This window comes from Ambystoma mexicanum, chromosome 1p (genome assembly GCF_040938575.1).
Source record: "Ambystoma mexicanum isolate Mex_15411 chromosome 1p, UKY_AmexF1_1, whole genome shotgun sequence".
NCBI classification, from domain to species: Eukaryota; Metazoa; Chordata; class Amphibia; order Caudata; family Ambystomatidae; genus Ambystoma; species Ambystoma mexicanum.
Window position 1 is genome coordinate 1119761320 of NC_090921.1, and position 19473 is coordinate 1119780792.

Below are 19473 nucleotides of genomic sequence, written 5' to 3' on the forward strand. Positions count from 1 at the left end.
GGTAGCAGTCTGTACCACCCAGATTTACCTGGTAGCTGTGGCTGAGCAGTCAGACTTCCCTCAAGAAGAGTTAGGCAGTATGCAAAGTATACTCAATAGGCACTCAGATACAATAATACAAGCAAACACTGACCAGAGCTTTGGTATCAAAGTATATACTTATTTATTTATAAACACACAGTTGAAACACTCCAGCACTCTTATTGTAAAATATTCTAAACAGTTACTATTATGATATATACACCCCTTTTTCCCTTATTAGAAAATCACAGTAAGACGCCACATATTTTCATACAGAGGTGAGCGCTTAACTAGATTGCACTCTACTAAGGTTGTGAAAAAGGGAGGGGGAAAAGACAGAATATGCAGGATTACACCACTCTACGATTCAGGAACACTATTAGCAAGGCAGAGAGCAAAAAGTCACTGGTGAGCCAAAGTCCAAAGTCTGGGCCCACTCTTAGAGAGAGCAGAGCACAAATATGCCCAAGATCACAGTTACACTAGGCTTAGAAAGTCTTGCAGAGGGTTCAGAAAAGAGTTTAGAGAGGCTTAGAAAAGTTTAGCCAGGGTGTCCCAGGCTAACCCAGGTTCGAAAGCCGGGTGCTAAATCTACCCCGTACAGTCGGTTGCAAGGGAAGCCAGGCGGGACACGGTACCTTAAGTGGGAAGGATCCTCCAGCGGTGGCAGTTGTTCCTGGTAGTGGTTGCAAGTTGTGGCATCGTCCAGGGCAAGAGAAGATCTCGACGTGGAGGAAAGATGCAGGTCGTTGCACTACCAGGGCAGAAACCAGCCGCAGAGTTTTCCGGTAAAAGGTGGTACCTTTATCTCGCAGTCGTGGTAAAACGTGGTATCCCGGTTGCCGGGGTGCTTAGCACGGGCAAGGCGGCCACGAAATACGTCGGGAAAGCGAAAAGACGGTGAAACTGGTTATCCCCACCAGTCAAAGGAAGAAGACTCTCCGGCAGGAGATCTCCTCTGTCGTTGGGAAAAGTGGTGAGACGGTCCAGCAGGGCTCCACCGGTGGTGGTGTCGTGGCAGGTCGGCTCAGCTTCTCCCTCGTCGGATTCTTAGGTCCTGTAGTGACTTCTGAAGTTCCAGTCCCCAATGCCCTGCTTTTATGCAGCAAACCCCCATTCACTCAGCCTAGCTGTCACTCAAACATGCTAAGTGGTGAGCCGGCCGGCTCACCACTTGGGCCTATCAGGACGGAGTGCGACTTGAGTTGCCTAGGCAACTCAGTCCAGGGTGCCTAAATTCCCCTCCATTCCTACCCCAGACATAGTGGCACCACTTTGGAGGGCTTCTATGGAGAAGCCCGCCAAAAAGTGGAACAAAGGGCTCGACTTGGGTTGGAGTCACAGAAGAGAACACAAATGCCATTTTAGAATCAAGTTTTGGTAAAAAATACCAACCGGAGAATTAATATTAATTAAATAAACCGGCGGTATGTTCGAGGCTACCTTAAATAATTAGATAAAGTTAGTAGCCTAAAACAATGGGAAATCCCATAGGAAAATATTCGCGGTTGAATATAAAAAGTAGTATCCACTGCCACCAGCCAAACTCGATCAGTGGGGACGGAGACGTGCCCCCTCGACTAACAGACCCTGGGGCAATCGAATTGCCCAAGCCAGTATGTCCACAATATGATGGTTTGTACTGGTTCTGTTCATAATTTGGGACTAGTAAAGCCAATGGTGACTTTACATGCCCTGGGAGACAGTAGTCAGTCCCAGGGTATGGAGTCTATACTGGGGGGTCACTATGACACCCCTGTGTTACTGCACGGAGGGTGCTGTGTAACACACATCACACATGAAACCCTATGGAGTAAAAGACCCCATAGACCATCAAACACATCTAGATTCAAAGAAACACACTCAAATCATGTCCAAGAGTGAGGGTAAAAGAGTCTCACTCTTGGCAGGAGAAAAAAATAAACCCCAAAAATCCAGCAAAGCTGCTGGGGGGACTCACTAGGTTAGGATATTCAGCCTAAACAGAGAATTCTCCCTAACACAAACCCACGGCCACTTCACAGCCGGTGGCCATACCCAGAGCCTCGATCAAGAGAATGTCGTCGACAACCTCGAGTAGAATTCCGATACTCTCGAGTTCCTCGAGGCCTCTGCCAACTTTCTCGACGCCTTTTTCGATGGCTTCGAAGCCTTTAACGTCCGCTTCAACGTTTTCTCAGCCAATTATGACGAATTGGGCCCCTTCTGCTCTGGAAATGGGATTTATACCATTTTCAAGATCTGATCATTCCAGAGCCTTAGCATCTATTTATGAAGAAGGGGAGAATTTGGATCAGGAGAGACCTTTTGAGTTGCAGGGATCTGCAACTCCTGTACCAGAGGAATTTACCTCTGAGGAAGGTAGGTTAAAGGACCTCCAAGAATCCTTACATGAAGCAAGTGGGTTGGACACTTCCCCAGAAGTGGAATTTGCCAAACCAGACCCAGGGGAACATGCTGAAACCCCTTGTAGAACCTTGATGGCAAGGATAATGGAGTTTATGGGGTGGTCTACACCCTCACCTGCTTTTCAGCAAGACGACCTCCCAGACATTTTGGTTAAAGGTCAACGGGAGGATCCTGTGGTGCCATTTCATGCAGCATTACAAAGGAAAATATTGGCAAACTGTGAAACCCCTGAGGTAATCCCGGCAGTTAACAAAAAATTATCAGCCAAGTATAGGGTGTCTACTGCTGACCCTGAATATTTATCCAGACGCCCAACTCCGGAGAGTCTGGTTGTTCAGGCAGCAACTTCAACAGGTAGTATATCGGCTTACCCTACTGTTCCACAGGACAGGGATGACAAGAGATATGACTCTATGGCCAAAAAAGTATTTTCTGCATGTAGCATGGCGTTGAAATCCATCAATGCTACTTGTACGCTCGCAAGGTTCAGCCACACACTTTGGGAGTGTGCTTCATCAGCGGCTGACTGCCTCCCGGAGGGAGAAGTAAGGGAAGCGTTTCTAAACCTCATTAAGGATGGTAAAGACGCAATGTGCGAATCCCTTCAAACTGGCAGCATCAGCAGGGCCATGGCAGCAAGTACAACAACCCAGAGATTTGCTTGGTTGCGAAAGTCTGGTTTTGCTCCAGATGTGCAAAACAGACTCTTGAATATGCCCTTTGACGGCTCTTCTTTGTTTGGTAAGAAGGCGGATGACAGTTTAGAAAAGCTACAAACATTAAAGGCAGCAGCAAAATCCCTGGGAGCTGCAATCCGTCAAACACCATATCGCCCCTCAGGAACCTCTCGGAGAGGTAAGTCATTTCGCTTCTACATTCGGAAGAGGCAGAGGACAGCTGGTTCAAAGGGGTCCGAAAAAATTCACCCGAGGTGGGCGGGTTAAAAATACAAAAGCCTCAGCAGCATCAGGTGCCTCTTTACCCTCAGCATCAGCCGCCTCCAAACCGCTCTAAGGACTCTCCTCACAGGACACCAGTAGGGGGCAGGTTAACTCAAAATCTGACGGAATGGCAGGCTATTAGGTCAGATGCTTGGGCATTGGAGACAGTTGCCCAAGGTTACTGCCTGCCTTTTCGATGCATCCCTCAGTCATCCACCGGGGAACAGCTCTCTGAAAGTTCCAGATCCGCTCCTCTTGCAGGAAATTGTAGACCTGCTAGAGAAAGGTGCCATAGAACCGGTACCTGTAGCGGAGAGAAACAAGGGCTGGTACTCCCCCCCTACTTTCTCATCCCGAACAAAGACGGAGGACTGAGACCCATCTTGGACTTATGAGAATTGAACAAGTTCTTCAGGAAGGACAAGTTCAAGATGGTAACTCTCTCTCAGATCCTTCAGGCCCTCCAGCTCCAGGACTGGCTGGTATCTCTGGACCTCCAGGATGCTTATTTCCATGTGCCAATCCATCTCAAACACAGGAAATACCTGAGGTTCGCAATTGGCGGCTCTCCTTATCAATTTCAAGTTCTGCCATTTGGGCTGACCTCCGCCCGAGGGTCTTCACCAAGTTAATGTCGGTAGTGGTGGCAAGTCTAAGGAAGGGAGGGATTCACGTCTACCCCTACCTGAACGATTGGCTGATCAGGGCTGTATCTTCGGAACAAGCTCAGATCCAGCTAGATTATGTCTGCCACTTCCTTCACAAACTGGGCTTCTCCCTCAATTTAAAGAAGTCACAGATGATGCCATCAGAGAGGCTCCAGTTCATCGGAGCGGTCCTGGACACTTCTCTGGGAAAAGCCTCACCACCAGAGGTGAGGGCTCAAGATATTCTGCAGATGGTCACCAAGTTTCAAAATGCCCAACATCTCCCAGCCTTCTTCTTTTTGAGGTGCTAGGCCTCATGGCATCCTGCATCTTCCTTGTGCCAGAGGCTCGCCTGAGAATGAGATCTCTCCAGTGGGCACTAAGAACTCAGTGGTCGCAGTTCTCAGGAAAAATGACAGATCTCCTTCGGATTCTGGACAAGGTAGCCCGAGACCTTCAATGGTGGGCTTATCGAGAGAATATTTTGAAAGGAGAACTGTTTTGGCAACCATGACCGGAGATAACAGTAGTCACGGACGCCTCACTCACGGGGTGGGGAGCCCATACCAATGACTTGACCATCAGCGCTTGTTGGTCTCCATCGGAGTCCAGACTACACATCAACCTATTAGAGCTGAGAGCGATCAGACTAGCGCTGAAAGCTTTCCTACCCTCAGTACAGGGAAAAAATGTCTTGATACTGACGGACAACACAGTGGCCATGCACTACCTCAACAAAAGCGGAGGCGTGGGATCACTGCCACTGTGCAGAGAGGCAATGCAGCTCTGGTTTTGGCCAATTCAAGAAGGAATCTCTCTATCGGCAGTTCACCTAGCCGGAGAGAAGAACTTGACGGCGGATGCTCTGAGCAGGCAGGGCAGTCTCCCACGAGTGGGGAACTAGCTCAGGAAGTCCTTCAGGAGATCTTCGCCCTTTGGGGAACCCCTCAAGTGGATCTGTTCACCACCAGTACCAACAGGAAGTGTGATTTGTTTTGTTCAAGGGAATTTCCCCTGAGAGGAGCTCTAGGGGACGCTTTCGTAGTGGACTGGGAGTTTCCACTCCTGTACTCGTTTCCACCAGTCCCTGTCATTCCTCAAATGATCAGGAGGTTGAGAAGATTCCGTAGGACCATGATCCTAATTGCCCCAGACTGGGCCAGGAGAACGTGGTACCCGGACCTTCTGGACATGTCCATCTGCCCTCCAATTCGCCTTCCACTCAAGTTCTTCTCTCACAGAAGGGAGGTCAGGTTCTCCATCCAGACATCAAAACCCTCAACCTTCACGCTTGGTTTCTGAAAGGTTGAGATACAAGGATTGGGACCTCCCTGATGACGTTATGGATGTGTTGCTTACGGCCAGAAGGCCAGCAACAAAGTCTTTATACCGCTGCCGTTGGAACAAATTTTGCAGCTCTTGTAGAGAAGAGAATATTGACCCCTTTTCATGTGGTACACCAATGGTGTTATCCTTTCTACTCTATTTGGCAAATTCAGGCCTTCAAGTTGGCACTATCAAGAGCTATCTCGCAGCGCTATCGATCTTCAAGCGCACTGCAGAGGAGCCATCGTATTTCAAATTACCCTTAGTAATACAATTTCTAAAGGGATTAACTAATGTCTATCCTCCAAGACCATTCCAAGTTCCCTTATGGGACTTAAATTTAGTCTTAAATTTCCTGATGGGTACTCCTTTCGAACCACTCCACTCTTCTTCGCTAAGATTTCTCACCCTTAAAACTGTCTTATTAGTTGCACTAACATCTGCTAGAAGGGTGAGCGAATTACAAGCTCTATCTTGCAAACCCCCCCATACAATTTTTCATAAAGCCAAAGTTGTCCTACAGGTGAAGCCTAATTTCCTCCCAAAGGTGGTTTCTGAATTCCACATCACTCAGAAAATTACATTACCTTCATTCTATCCTCCTCCCCACCTGGGGAAAGAGGAAGAAAGGCTACACAGGCTGGACCCAAGGCGGGCTTTAAGCTTTTACATCAGCAGACTTGCTAGGATTAGGCAAGCAGACCAACTGTTCGTAGGTTACTCAGGGCACAAATTGGGACTACCGATAACAAAACAGACCATTTCCAGATGGATTATTTTGGCCATTCTGGAATGTTCCAAACTTGCAGGGAAAGAGCCTCCTCAAAATCTTAGGGCTCATTCAACCAAGGGTATCACAGCCTCTTCGGCCCTCCAAAGAGGGGTTCCGGTTCGAGATATATGTGCGGCTGCCACATGGTCGTCCGCACATACCTTCACAAGATTTTACAACCTGGATTCCTCATCTGGTCAAGAGACTAGGTTTGGCAAAGCAGCATTACATTCTGTTCATTCCTAAAAGGAAACATGGTGTTTTTTACTCCGACCTCCAATTACACAATACTGCTATGGGAGTCTATCAAAGATGAGGAATACGTCGGAGGACACAATCCCTTCGAAGAACAAGTTACTTCTTACCTGGTAACGTTCTTTCGATGGGATGTTCCTCCGACGTATTCCTTATCGCCCCTCCCATCCATCCCCGCATTAATACTTCCCTTGTGGTTGCAGTTTACGCTCCTTCACGGTCAATAACCAATTCAGGCATGACTTATCTTATGCTACAAAACGGAACTGAGCAACGGACGCTGCGCGTGGCTATTTATGGGCATGGTGACGTCGGCGCCGATACGGTGGCTGTCGAGGGACACCAACTCGACTGACGTCGATGCGCAGCGCCCTCTGCTGAAAAAAAATTCCGAGGCCAGCAAGCTGGAGACGAATGATCAAAGATAAGGAATACGTCGGAGGAACATCCCATCGAAAGAACATTGCCAGGTAAGAAGTAACTTGTTCTTTCCATCCGCCCGTTGCTTTGGTCAGTGCTTGGGAATCTCCCAAAAGTATGGAGGAAAGGGGTTGAAAAAACACAAAACACAGTAAAAGCTCAAGAGCTATAGTACGAGGACTCCCAACACCTGAACGTGCGGTAAAAATCTGAGGATGGCTGCCAGGGGTGGAGAGGGCAGTCATTGGCTAGGGGCAGTATGACCCAGAGACCAGTGATTGGTTACCACTAAGAAAGACAGACCAGAAACGAAACTGATACTGATTTTTTTTCTTTACTGAGGATTCCCAACCTGACTGGGAATATTCATGAGCGTGTGAATCCATGCCAGACCAATGCTGGAGAACAGTTACAGGTTAGTAACTTGTTCCTTCTTTTGCAAGATCTCCGAAGACCCTTGTTGATGCTTCAGCCCTTGGACTAGTGGGATCAACTAGTCTCGACTCCTACTCAAGGTTGCATGCCCCGAGAACCTTCCGAAGTGTCTATGGACTGCGTGGTGGAGTGACCCTTTCCCTCGTGCACTACCACGCCAGAGACATCCCTGTTCTGCGTTCACATCAGGAACTTTGGTGATCACCAGCTTGTGCCATAAGTCATCTTCTCCTGAAATGTCAGCTTCCTAACATCAAGGCGCAACCTGTCCTGGAGCTGCTTCTGTTATTGTGACTGGAAGATTGCCTGTCGTCGCCTGCAAGGAACGCTCCTTCCTTCATTCCATAAAGTGTTCTGAAGGAGTCTGCCCAGTGAAAATCTGCATTCTTCATCTTCTGGTGTTGCATCCAACCGGAAGAATCGCTCAAACCTGCAACTCGTGGGCACCCCTCGCCCGAACATAGGATAGAAGATTGTGTCCCCAGGAACTCCTACACGAGCGATTTTGTGACTTGGGAAAATCTTTGTCTTGGTAAGTTAACACAACTGTTCCTGTTTGCATCCCCTCCACCCCATATGTCCTCCATAGGATTATATTGGGTGCAAAACTCTGTTTCCTAACTCCCTGTACTCTTCTTTGGTCGTCAGACCTGGGTCAAGTATCCTACCCCTGGGCTAGCCTTGGGACTGGAAGAGAAGATAACTTACCTGTCTTTTGACAAATAGTTATTCCACATTTAAATAGTTGTGAACTATTTGAAATTGCCACCACAAGCCCATTGCATCCTTTCAGAGACTACCTTCCCTGGAGAAATGTGTCTTGGAGCCTGTGACTTTTGTGAACTAGCTGCCTTTCTTAGTGTGTTCTTAAAGGCCTAGTAACTATTTTTATACAAACTGTCTAAACTGAATTTCTGTTTTCTGTGCGAACTCATTGGAGCCCTAGAACGCTCTCACACACTCCTAAAATTAAGCCTTGACTGCTCTCCCACGGTATGTGGGATTTTGACATGGTACGGCTCTCCCCTAATACTGACAAGAATATGTGCAATAGATGGGGTCAGGAGTGAAAATTAACACTCAGATATGTTCGCTGGAGTTAGGTTTACCTCATTGCTGGCATTCATATTCAACTTGGAAGTGACTCAATGATTCTGCAATATCACCATATGTGTGTGGTCTTTAGAGATAAATTGTCCTCTTCATTCAGCTGGTTGCTGGTGTCATTTGCTTTGCCTTCCGCAAAGCAATCAAAACCAGATTGCCTAAAACAGCACACAGCTTCCCTGCCACCAATACCTGTCTAATGTATAATAACCTTATCCTATTGACTTTAAACTGAGCGTCCTTAGTCAAACAACTGTATCCTATTGACACTTAATCATGATATGCAGCTCAACATGTTACCCGGCTGCCTAATCACACACGTGTAACCAATCATGCATATCGAAACTTAGGCAAGGGCTAATGTAACCAAGCCATGTTGTTGTGTGGGCTAATGTAACCTAACCACATACCTATGTTTGCAACTAAGACATCTTTGTGTAACAGCGCCTCGATGCCCCCGGGCTGTTTGTGCGCTTTATAAATATAAATAAAACCAATCAGAAAGGGGAAAATGTTCTTTTTGAAATATCCGATGTGGCGTGGTGAAGTTGGATTTTCTTATCCAAGGAGAGCTCTTGCTTCACATTTTAGATTAATGCAGTTTCAAATTCTTAATAGCCTGTACTATACCCAGTTATTTATCTTAATTTGATAACCGCAAATATTGTGAATTCTCATATTTTCCTCAAACTGCTGACCTCATGTACATGTTATGGAGTTTCCCTAGGCTGATCTCTTTTTCGGCAGGGGTTGTGGAAGTTCTTTATATAAGGATACTGATGTCCTTCCTGCATTCGCACCAATGAAGTATCTCTTTGGAGACATGGGCATGGTTTGTGTCGTCACCCTTCGATTTTCCAGCCTAGTCTGTATGATTGCTAAGCTCTGAATTCTCAAATGTTGGATGTAAGTCTGCCTTTAACTTTGGAGTGACTTGAATAACTATCTTGTGCTAATGTTTGTGAAGAAATACATGTGCAGACAATTGCCATTGGGCAACTTTCTAAAGACATTTGGGTTACATTTGGCAACTTTTAGACTATTTCACATGATTGAGATTAGGTGTGTTATCTGCCATTTATTTCTTCATCTTATTGTAAGTGAATCATGTGGTTTGTTCATATCGTACAATCCTGAATACTTTTTAAAAACCTGAGACAAAGGCAGTCCTGTGTTAATTTTGTCAAACAATTCAACACTCCAGATGTTAGCAATATGTGGGAATGAACAGTAAAGGGGTCAAATCTACCTTTCGTATACTCCTGCTTTATATAGAAGTGCAGTAACATAACAAAGTCAGCCTTTAGGAGCACTGTCCTGGCTGTACTGTTAGATCAATGCACCAACAGAAAGGGAACAATAGGAGGCTATAAGTAAATAGAATAATGTAGAGAACTTGTGAATGATGTTGATGGGTCAAAGAGTGTTGGCTTGGGAAATGCAATCGGTAGTTGAAAGAAATTACTGTAATCCCGGTAAATATAGACTTAACATGAGTAATGTCTGTTATGGTACTGTGATGACCTGAGCTAAGCTGACCTATAGTTAAAACATAAGTGGTCTAGGTACTTGAGTATTAAAATGAATGTAATGTTCGTTTGTATGCTGTCCTAATCCTTCTAATGTTGACAATATATTCTTAAAGGAGTTTTATTTTGGCGAAGCACCAACGTTGCCTGTGACGGAGGCTGCTCTGTTCCATCAATTGTTTTACTTTTAAAATATTTGGTAGATTAATTATGAAGCAGTTCTTTGTTTTGTTGGACTGATTGTGTCTTGCATATTTTAGTTTTTTACAATGAGTGTTTTTACTTCAACTTTTATGTAGGTACCCATCATTAAACTCACAGATTCATTTACTGAGGTGAAAGTTGATATCAGCTTCAATGTTGAAAATGGAGTAAGGGCAGCTGAACTCATTGGAGACTTCATCAAGGTTTGAATCTTTTTATAGCAGACGATTAAAGTACTTTAAAAATATGCATTGTGTTCTTTGTGTAAAGTGAGAAATTACCCGAAACGTCAAAATGTTAATGTAACAATGTAATTCTCCTCAGTATCTTTTTATCAGTGATCTGTGCGTACTTTGATCTTGGTTTAGATGTTTGTACTGTTTGCTTTTTGCATATTACTGGACTCTTCTGTCGCCTCTTCTGTGAATACAGCATTTCTTGCAAAGCAAAAAAGCAATACTGGAATACTGTGCTATGTTCCAACACCAACGGCTCGTAGAGACTGTCCACCTAGTGTCACTGAATTGTTACCCGTCTTCATTCTGCCGGGTCAGATACCACTTCTTGCACAGCTGCATATTTTAATTAAAAACCTCCCCTTTTTCGTACTTGCTGCTGGAGGTTTGGGGGGGGGGTGGACTCTTCCCTATGGTACCACCAATTCCCTGAAAAGTCCTTTATAGAAATGTTTGTCTCAATGGACTGACTTTAAATTATGCTGGCAGTGTCTGTTTCTCCAGTTCCTTAGCTCCACCATCTTTGTTTTGGCTGCATCTTTTGTGATTTCCTTTTGGTTCAGGCTTCACTACTAAGTTGCGGTCTTCATTGTTACAGATCTTTAGGCCTTTAAGAAATGTGTTGCAATTTAGAAAACTGTGAGTAGACCTTTTTGTTTTCAGATTTACAGAAAACCAGTGACTTACCAATGTTGGCATTTTCTAGCGATAACACAAGGTGCCCACCTGGCCTTGCTCACTAGAGCCATCCAGTGATATGTGGAATTATACTCCCTCTTGCCTTGCATGCATTGCTCTTCGTAGCCCCTGTGACTTCAGTTATTTGTGCAGTTAGTATCCCCAGGGGCAATGCTTGTTGGCAACCTAGATAAGGGCACAGCATCTGACCAAGAGATTTGATTTCGAGTATTTATAACGCTCAGAACGGACTTTGCCTCCTCTGGGGTGGTGGTGACTGGCCTGCCCTCGCTCACCCCTGCCTCCTACATCGGGCTGAATTTTTGGCTGCTGAATATTTCCTGAGGTAAGCCCTCTGGGCCACCACGTGTCGCAACATGTGCTTCAAAAAACTTCATCTACTGGCAAAACACTGCCAGGTTTTTCTTGCTAATTCCTGCTTGCTGGCTGCGTTTCGCCCTGAAAAATAGAATGTGAGGCTGCCTCTTCGGGGAGAAATGAGGCTTCCCCAGTCTTGTTGGAGTGTTGCTATGGTCACCACATAGCACGCTCCAGATTGGCTGTTTCAGGGGATTTTCTGGCCTACTGGAAGCCAGCAGGCAAAAGATGCAAACCCAAGCACCAAGGCCCTTGTCTGGACCAGTCTGGAGCTGGATGGAGCACCCACTGCCGCTGCTCCTGCAACTTTCCCCAGGCCCACTCTGCACAATCACCATACTTAATGTGCCCCTATGTTTCAGGACCATGTAAAATGGGCCACTACATTGTACCAGTAAGCACCCCTGGATTAGCTGCTCCTGGACCATGACAATCGGTCACCTGTGGAATCCTGCCTCCCTTACAGCCTGACTGCAACCTGTATCTTTTTCCCACTTGCTGTGTGTATCCACCGTAAAATTCACATATAGCTTGCTTTCTGTTGCCTGCTACTGCCAACCCTTAAATCCTTTTAAGAGCCCCTTTAATATCTTTATCCTCCCGTTTGTGCTGTTAGTGCTTTTTGGTAAAGTCAAATCTAGGTGTGCTTTTTAAATCACTGCAACCTCCATTTTGTGCTGGTGAATTTCCTGTCCCCATGCTGATCCTTCTCCCGCTCTACTCCCATGGCACTCTCCCCATCTCCTATCCTAATCCTAAATGCTATTCTATCACTTATCCTACCTCTCATGAAGTCTGGAAGAAAAAAGCTGACAAAGCTCTCCTGGACTCTAATCAAGGCCTACATCAGTGCCACTTGCAGACTGGCTATTACCGACATTCTCTTCAGTGTTCCCCCTCCTGACTTATTGAGCCCCATCTGGTCTCCACCCTTTCTCCTTGTCACCCATTAACGGTGGCACTGGGTAGGAAGTACTCCTTCCATACTTCTCATCCTCTAGATTGATCGGTAATGTCCATCACAATGGCACTATCATGGCCCGAGGTTCTCAACCTACTCTTCTTCGTGACCGGTGCCTGCCTTCTCTCATAAACTTCCCCCCCTTCTCCTGCCACCCATGCTTCCTCTCCCCTCACTTCTCCACCATCACTGATGGGAGTACCACGCCCCTGTACACCCCTTCAGGAAACCTTCAATGGTGGTAACAAGCTTCACTTGGCTACCCTGAATGCTGGCTTTGCTGTCAAACACTCCTCGGACATGTCTCCTTCTCAAAGACTTTGACCTGGCCATCCTCGCTCTTACCGAGGCGTTCACTGCCATCTGTCTCACTGCTCTTGACAAACTCCTTCCTGAGGGCTACAAAATCCTCTCTAAACCCAGGCCCAATGATGCCGCCTGCTCCAAAGGCAATATTTCTTCTCTATCCGCTCCAAGAAGCAGGCCTACATCCAAGCCCGCATCTCTTTAGCCACTAACACGGCCAAACTTTTCAAAATCTGCAAGGAACTCGCCAATCCACTTGCAGTCTCCACTTCTCTCCTTCCTTCCCAGGCTCGCTGCACTGCCTTGGCTTCCCACTTCACATCCCAAACTCGGGACATCCTGTCCTCCCTCGTCTCCCCTCCCACGCCTGCTCCCTTACCTCCCCTCCTCCCACCATCCTCACTCTTTCCTGCCCATACCACCAGACGAGGTCTCTGAAGTGGTCCGCCCTATGAAGGCCTCCTCCAAACAGGTACTCCCCTGCTCCTCCAGAACCATTTAGGACAACATCTCTCTCGCCCCAGCTCTTGCTGACCTCTGTAACCCTACTTTGCCACTGGCTCTTCCCCTCAAGCACTGCCTTGTGACCCTCTCTTAAAGCCATTTGCTGACACCCTCATGCCCGGCTAACTATCGCCTTATCTTTACTACACCCTTCCTGGGTAAACTCTTGGAAAAGGTGGTCCTACCCCAACTGAACCTCCACACTGATATTGTTGGTTGCCTTCACGACCATCAATCTGGATTCCGGGCATCCAGATGCACAAACTGCTCTCCTGATCACCTGTGAAACCATACCTTCAAATCGACCCCAACTCTCCTGCTGTTATCATTCTCCTCAATCTTTCCTCTGCCTTTGACATGGTCAACCATTCCATCCTCCTTGACTCTGTGACACCTTTGGCATCACTGGCCAGGGACTGGATTGGCTGACCTCTTTCCTCACTAACCGCCCTTCCCAGCTGCAATTGGGCCCCTTCTCTACCACCACCACCACTCCCTCTACCTGTGGCGTCCGCCAGGGCTCTATTCTATCGCCATGGCTCTTCAATATCTATATTGCCCCTCTTGCTCACCGGATCTCCTCCCTCTCCTCATTTCCATTGTTATGCCGATGACACACAGCTTTCCTTCAAACTTCCCACTACCTCCCCCTCTTCCTCCTCTCTCATCTCCGACTGTCTGCCATTCAGGCATGGTGTTCAACGAATTACCTTGATCTCAAGGCCAGTAAGATGGAGCGCTTCCTCATCGGGACACCTGTATCCTCTTTTCCTCCTACCCTCTGGCCACCCTCTTTAGGCCCTCTGCCCCCAACATCTTGTGAGGGCAAAAACCTTGGGGTCATCTTCGACTCGGCTCTCTCCTTCACCCCTCACATCATGGACCTTACCAAGAAGTCCCAAATCCTCCAAGGCCATTCTCACCTCTCACCTACCCCCCCCCCCCCAGAAGCTCAATGCCTCCAGAGCTTTGTTCCTCTCCAGGCTGGACTACTGCAACAACCTCCTTTCTCATTCTCCCTCTTTCCTCCCTTCACCCCTATAGCTAATATAGAATAGGGCTGCAAGATTTATCCTTGGCCTCAAGCCCAGGGACTGTAACTCTCCAGCCCTACAATCTGACCACTGGGAGACAGTGGCTGCAAGCATCAAATTCAAGAACCTCTGCATCCTTCCGGGGCTTGGGACCACACGATCTCCAACTTTCCCTCCCTAAATACTCACCTGCTAGAGCCCTAGACTCCCCTTATTTCAACTCTGACTGTCAAACGCTTCTCCAAGCAGAGTGTGGGGTCAGGTCTCTCTCCTCGACTGGTGCCTTCCCTTGGAATAGCCTCCCGGCCCCCCTCAGACTTGAGCTGGAACTCCTTAAATTCTGGAAACTGCTCAAAACCCTGCTCTTCTCTACCTCTTTCCCTTCCCAGCTAATCACCCCACTGCAACCTGCATCCTGATCCTCATGAATCTCGTACTATCCCAGGCCCCTACTCCCAGTCAATACCAGCAACCCTCCCCCACAACCCACCACTGTACTGCCCAGCTGACCCCTGCCTGGAGGCTCCACGTACTAACCTTGAGTCGCCTGTACTAATACTTGGCCTGAGGTTCTCCTCCATGGCCTCTTAACACTTGTCCACTGCTCTGCTCCCCCTTCAACCACCCCCTGCAGTTCTCTTCAATGCACTTGCACAGCCAAATACCACAAGGCCTAATAGGACCACAACACTATATATATATTTCTGAGGCTTGTGGAATCTGCTTTGATCACATGCTATGCATTAGCCGACATCTAGTGGTAGCTGCAGAGTATTGCAGTTTTTGTTTTTGAAACTCGAAAAGGGACGTTGACAGGGCGGGCCAATAATACTATCCCTAGAGTGACATCTACTGTACCCATGTTCCTTCACACGTTGAGGTCCCTCAGATTGGTTTTTTCCGCCATCATAGTCGGACACATCGCAGAGGTCCTTCTTGGCTGATGCCATTATTTAGGAAAACTTAAACTCTAGTATTTAATTCTGTCCTTTCGATATCCGTTTACTGCAAGATCTTCCACGACCGCTTTGAGGACAAGTTTCCATCGACGACACCATCACCTGTCTCAATGAACATTTGTCAACGGGCCTCGGCCCTGCTCTGTAGGGCGAGCAGGGGGAGGTTCATATTCTAGTCCTAAAGGAATGTATATTCCCCTTTACTCCTATCTACTTTGCCAGGCTGCCACCCCCATACATTATGGAAAACGCACCTTTTTAAGTTCTGCCCTTCCTGTAGTAGGTAATTCACCTGAAAAGACTTGCACTGGGTGTGCAATTTTTGTCTTTCCAGGGATCACGCTGAGGGACAGTGTAAGTTGTGCAAACTGTTCAGGCATAAGAGACTCTAGGACCATAAAACCAAACTCTGGGCCCACCACGACATGCAGGCTGAGGCTGTCATGGATGTCGAGCGAGCCTCCAGCGACGGCAGCGTCTTCAGTGACACTGAGGGTGATCGGGATCTGACAGATTACCGTGTGCTCGCCCCTGACCCCAACAGGCATGCCGGCGGTTCTGCTAGGGGGGCGACAGCCGGTGGTCGTGCTTGAACCAAGTCTCGTCACAAACAGCACACCTCCCATGGCCGAATGTCGACCACACAGCTGACCGATGGGCCACACGCGGCATCGAGGAGGAGGTCCGAAATGTCCCTGTCCTCTGGGCCATCAGTCGCGATCACCACACGACAGGCCCCCGAAACAGATGGTAAAGCCAGCTTTCTACACCGTGTCTAAACCTACAAAATCCTCAGGCGCGGACGACCGGGCGTCGTAAGACGCGTCAACGACCTCCAAGAAAAGCACAGAGCTCGAAGATGAGCGATTTTAATCAAAAAACACATTCCAATACCCTGTTAAAGGGCCGTATCTCGAAAAACCAGAAGTCTTCGTCCCAAGGGGAAAAAAAAACAAAGCTACTAATATCGTGAATTTTACTACTCCAGAGGGCACTTTTTCAGGGACTATGCACCATAAGAAAACCCCTTTCTCAGAGCCACCACCTACATCCACTAATCCTATTCCTTCTGGTATACCAAGCTCCTCACAATGGACAACAGAGCAATTTATTAGAGTTTTGTTTATTTCTTTGACCACCCCGAGGTCCTCCCAAATCTTGAGGGAACACCTCAAAGCTCGGCAGCAGCTACTCAAGGGGGAGCAGCAGTCCCTCAGCCATCCGCCAAAGAAGCCTGCATAGACCCCACGCAGGCTTCCACCTCGCATCAGGGCGTAGGGCAATATACTTACTATTATACCATGCAAGACTCCAAGGGCCCTGACACTTATACAGACCCAGATGATTAAGGGGACACAGTGTGCCTGGACCCAATATGAGGACATTTGTCATCCAATCACCAGATCACACCGACCCAGCGGTGGCAGACTCACCGGTAGCTGACCAATTAAAATAAAATGATCTGCTCCTCAAGGCTTCATAGCACTTCAAGATAGACACACAACAAGCCCAAGTCTAGAAAGACTTTGTGGAAGACCTATTCGGGGATAAAAGTCAGCAACCCAATTTATACCCCTATTGCAATCAGTGTAGAGATGCATCCAACCCTCTCTGCTCACACCCAATTAAATTGAACACCAGCAGTCAACTTGCGCATCAAAGATGTTCAGTCCAGCCCACTCAGATCCCTTATACATTAGGGGGTAGTTAAAGGCCGACTCTTTAGTTCCTACTACACGAAAAAGGGCGGGAACCGCTCTGGCCTCTGCTGAAGTCCCTCCTGACAAGGAGAGTAAGAAACTTTACACCTTTGGCAGGAAGGTGACTACTTCGGCAGCTTACCAAACACGCATTGCTAATAACAGGACACTATTACAATTGTGACAAGTGGGATGAAAATCGCCCAACAGATCAGATCGACTCTGCTTCAGAGACCCTCAAAACACAGCTCTCACCATCTCAGAGGGGAAACAAGTGGCCAACTGCATCCTCAAGAACAACTTGGACACAACGGATAATGCAGGGAGAATCGTGGCAGGAAGGCACACTGATTAAACGCCACGTGTGGCTACGGAAATCAGGCTTCAAACTTGAAACCCAGGCAACCCTCCTTAACATGCACATTGAACCCAACACTTTGTTTGGCAAAGCAGTGGAAGATGTTCGCAAAGAGGAATACAACAACCTCAAATCACTAGGGCAGCTCACCGACAAACCCTTTGGGCAAAGAGGAGGCTCTAACTGTTTCATGGGACAAAACTCCCAATGGTCCTCAAAATTACCATCAAGATGGCCAAGGTTCGTCACAGGGGCAGTCCTCAACACAGGGGTTTCAAAGAGGTCTCAGAGTAGGGGCAGATCCTCCTCATCAAGAAGGGGCTCACCCCCCATAAGCAATGACCACTCGCTACAAGTTCCCTCCCATGCCGCTCCAGTAGTTCGTAGTTCGCATTTTACCCACGCATGGAAGGGGATCACTTTGGGCATGTGGGTACTTTCCAACGTGGCGGGGGGATTTGCATCGAGCTGATCCAAACGCTAGCCAACCACCCTCCAAGACAAAGACACACCTCCCAGTAAAAACAACGTATCCTGTTGGCAGAGGTGAAGGCACTGCTTCTAAAGAACGCCATAGAAATCGTCACGGCAAACCAGGTAAACAAGGGTATTTATTCAATTTACTTCCTTGTGCCGAAAAAGAGATTTGACACACTTTCTCCTAGACCTGCGCCCTGCGAACACATACGTCAAGCCACAAAAATGCCAAATGGTAACGCTACAGGAAGTAATCCCACTGCTGAAACAGGGGAACTACATGGCAACCTTGGATATGAAAGATGAATACTTTCATATTTCAATGTTTCCAGCACACAGAAGTTTGTTGAACCAACACTTCCAATTCCAGGTACTACCCTTCGGCACAACATCCCCTCCAAGGGTATTTACCAAGGTACTAGCTGTAATGGCAGCGCATCTTTGCGGGAATCAATCCCAGTGTGGTCTTATCTGGATGACTGGCTGATAACAGGTGACCCACCCCCAATGTGCATGCAAAATACCCAGAGAAGAATCAATCTCCTGTTCGACTTGGGTTTCTCAATCAAGAGAAAAAATCCGTTTTGTTCCAAACGGGACCAAACAGTTCTTAGGAGCTGTTGTAAACACAGAAGAGGGTCTAGTCTTTCCGTCAAACGAAAGTGCAAAACATACTGCTGCAAATAACTCGGGAGCCTGTTACGTCGTCACACAGCGCATGGCCTGTGGACGCAGATCATAGGCCAAATCACATAAACCTTCTGGAACTGCTGGCAGTGCTCAAAGCACTGCAAGCTTTCCGAGTGCCCCTGTCTTGTCAGACTGTCCAAGTCCTCACAGACAGCACCACTGCCATGTTTTACATCAACAAGCAGGGGGTTACACTCGCCCTGTGGATGAGTTGGTCAGGGAGATTTGCCTATGCTTTTTTCCCCCCCAATTCCACTACTGAGCAAGGTGATAAACAAGATGCACAAGGAACAAGTGACACTAATCCTAGTTTCTCCTATGTTGGCGAGACAACCTTGGATTCCACATCTGCGCAAACTGGCGATGTGCGATCCAATCAAACTCCTGTGCCCCTACAACATGCTTACACTGCACGGGGTGGGGGCGGAGGGGACAACGTTACACCCTCAATCTCAGTCTATGAACTTGGCAACTTGGCTCCTGAAGTCACAGAATTTGGACATTTAAAACTACATTGGAGGTGTATGGACATCCTCAAGGAGGCACGTAAACCAAACACTAGACACTTTAACAAATGGAAAGGATTTGTAATATGGTGCCAGTCAAACCAAATAAACCCACTAGAATGTACTGCATCACACATTCTACATTGCATGCTCCACTTACTAGACGCCGGGCTAGTATTTAACTCAAATTTCACCTAGCGTCTCCATCAGCGTACACTACTTCTTTAAGTAGGGTGTCCTGGTGGGAGATCCCTGTCATTAAGGCATTCATTGAGGGAGTAAAGAGATTCCACCCTCCCATTTCAAACCCGCCTCCAGGGTGGGACCTAAATGTGGTACTTGCAAAGCTCATAGGATCCCCCTTTGAGCTTATGCACGAGTCCAGCCTTAAACACCTCACCTACAAACCAGCTTTTCTGGTAGCCATCCCCTCCACAAGAAGAATCGGTGCACTACAAGCTTTGTCAATGCAAAACACTTTCTTTGTTATCCTCAAAGACAAAATGGTATTAAGAACTCACCCTAGATGTTCACCTAAATTAATTTGTAAGTTCCATGTCAATCAGTCCATCGAACTACCAGCTTTCTTTGAAAATCTGTCAAGCTCAGCTGAGAAACTC

The 19473-nt window shown here is 47.3% G+C and overlaps 1 protein-coding gene across 2 annotated transcripts in view; it reads left to right on the top strand.

Annotated features, from left to right (window-relative positions):
* TENT4B (terminal nucleotidyltransferase 4B) overlaps positions 1–19473 on the top strand; it is a 471403-nt gene that overhangs the window by 271764 nt on the left and 180166 nt on the right. For both annotated transcript variants that reach the window (XM_069604766.1, XM_069604767.1), the window contains exon 5: positions 10162–10269. In XM_069604766.1, coding sequence (XP_069460867.1) covers positions 10162–10269 — 108 coding nt within the window. The remainder of the gene's footprint in view (positions 1–10161; positions 10270–19473) is intronic.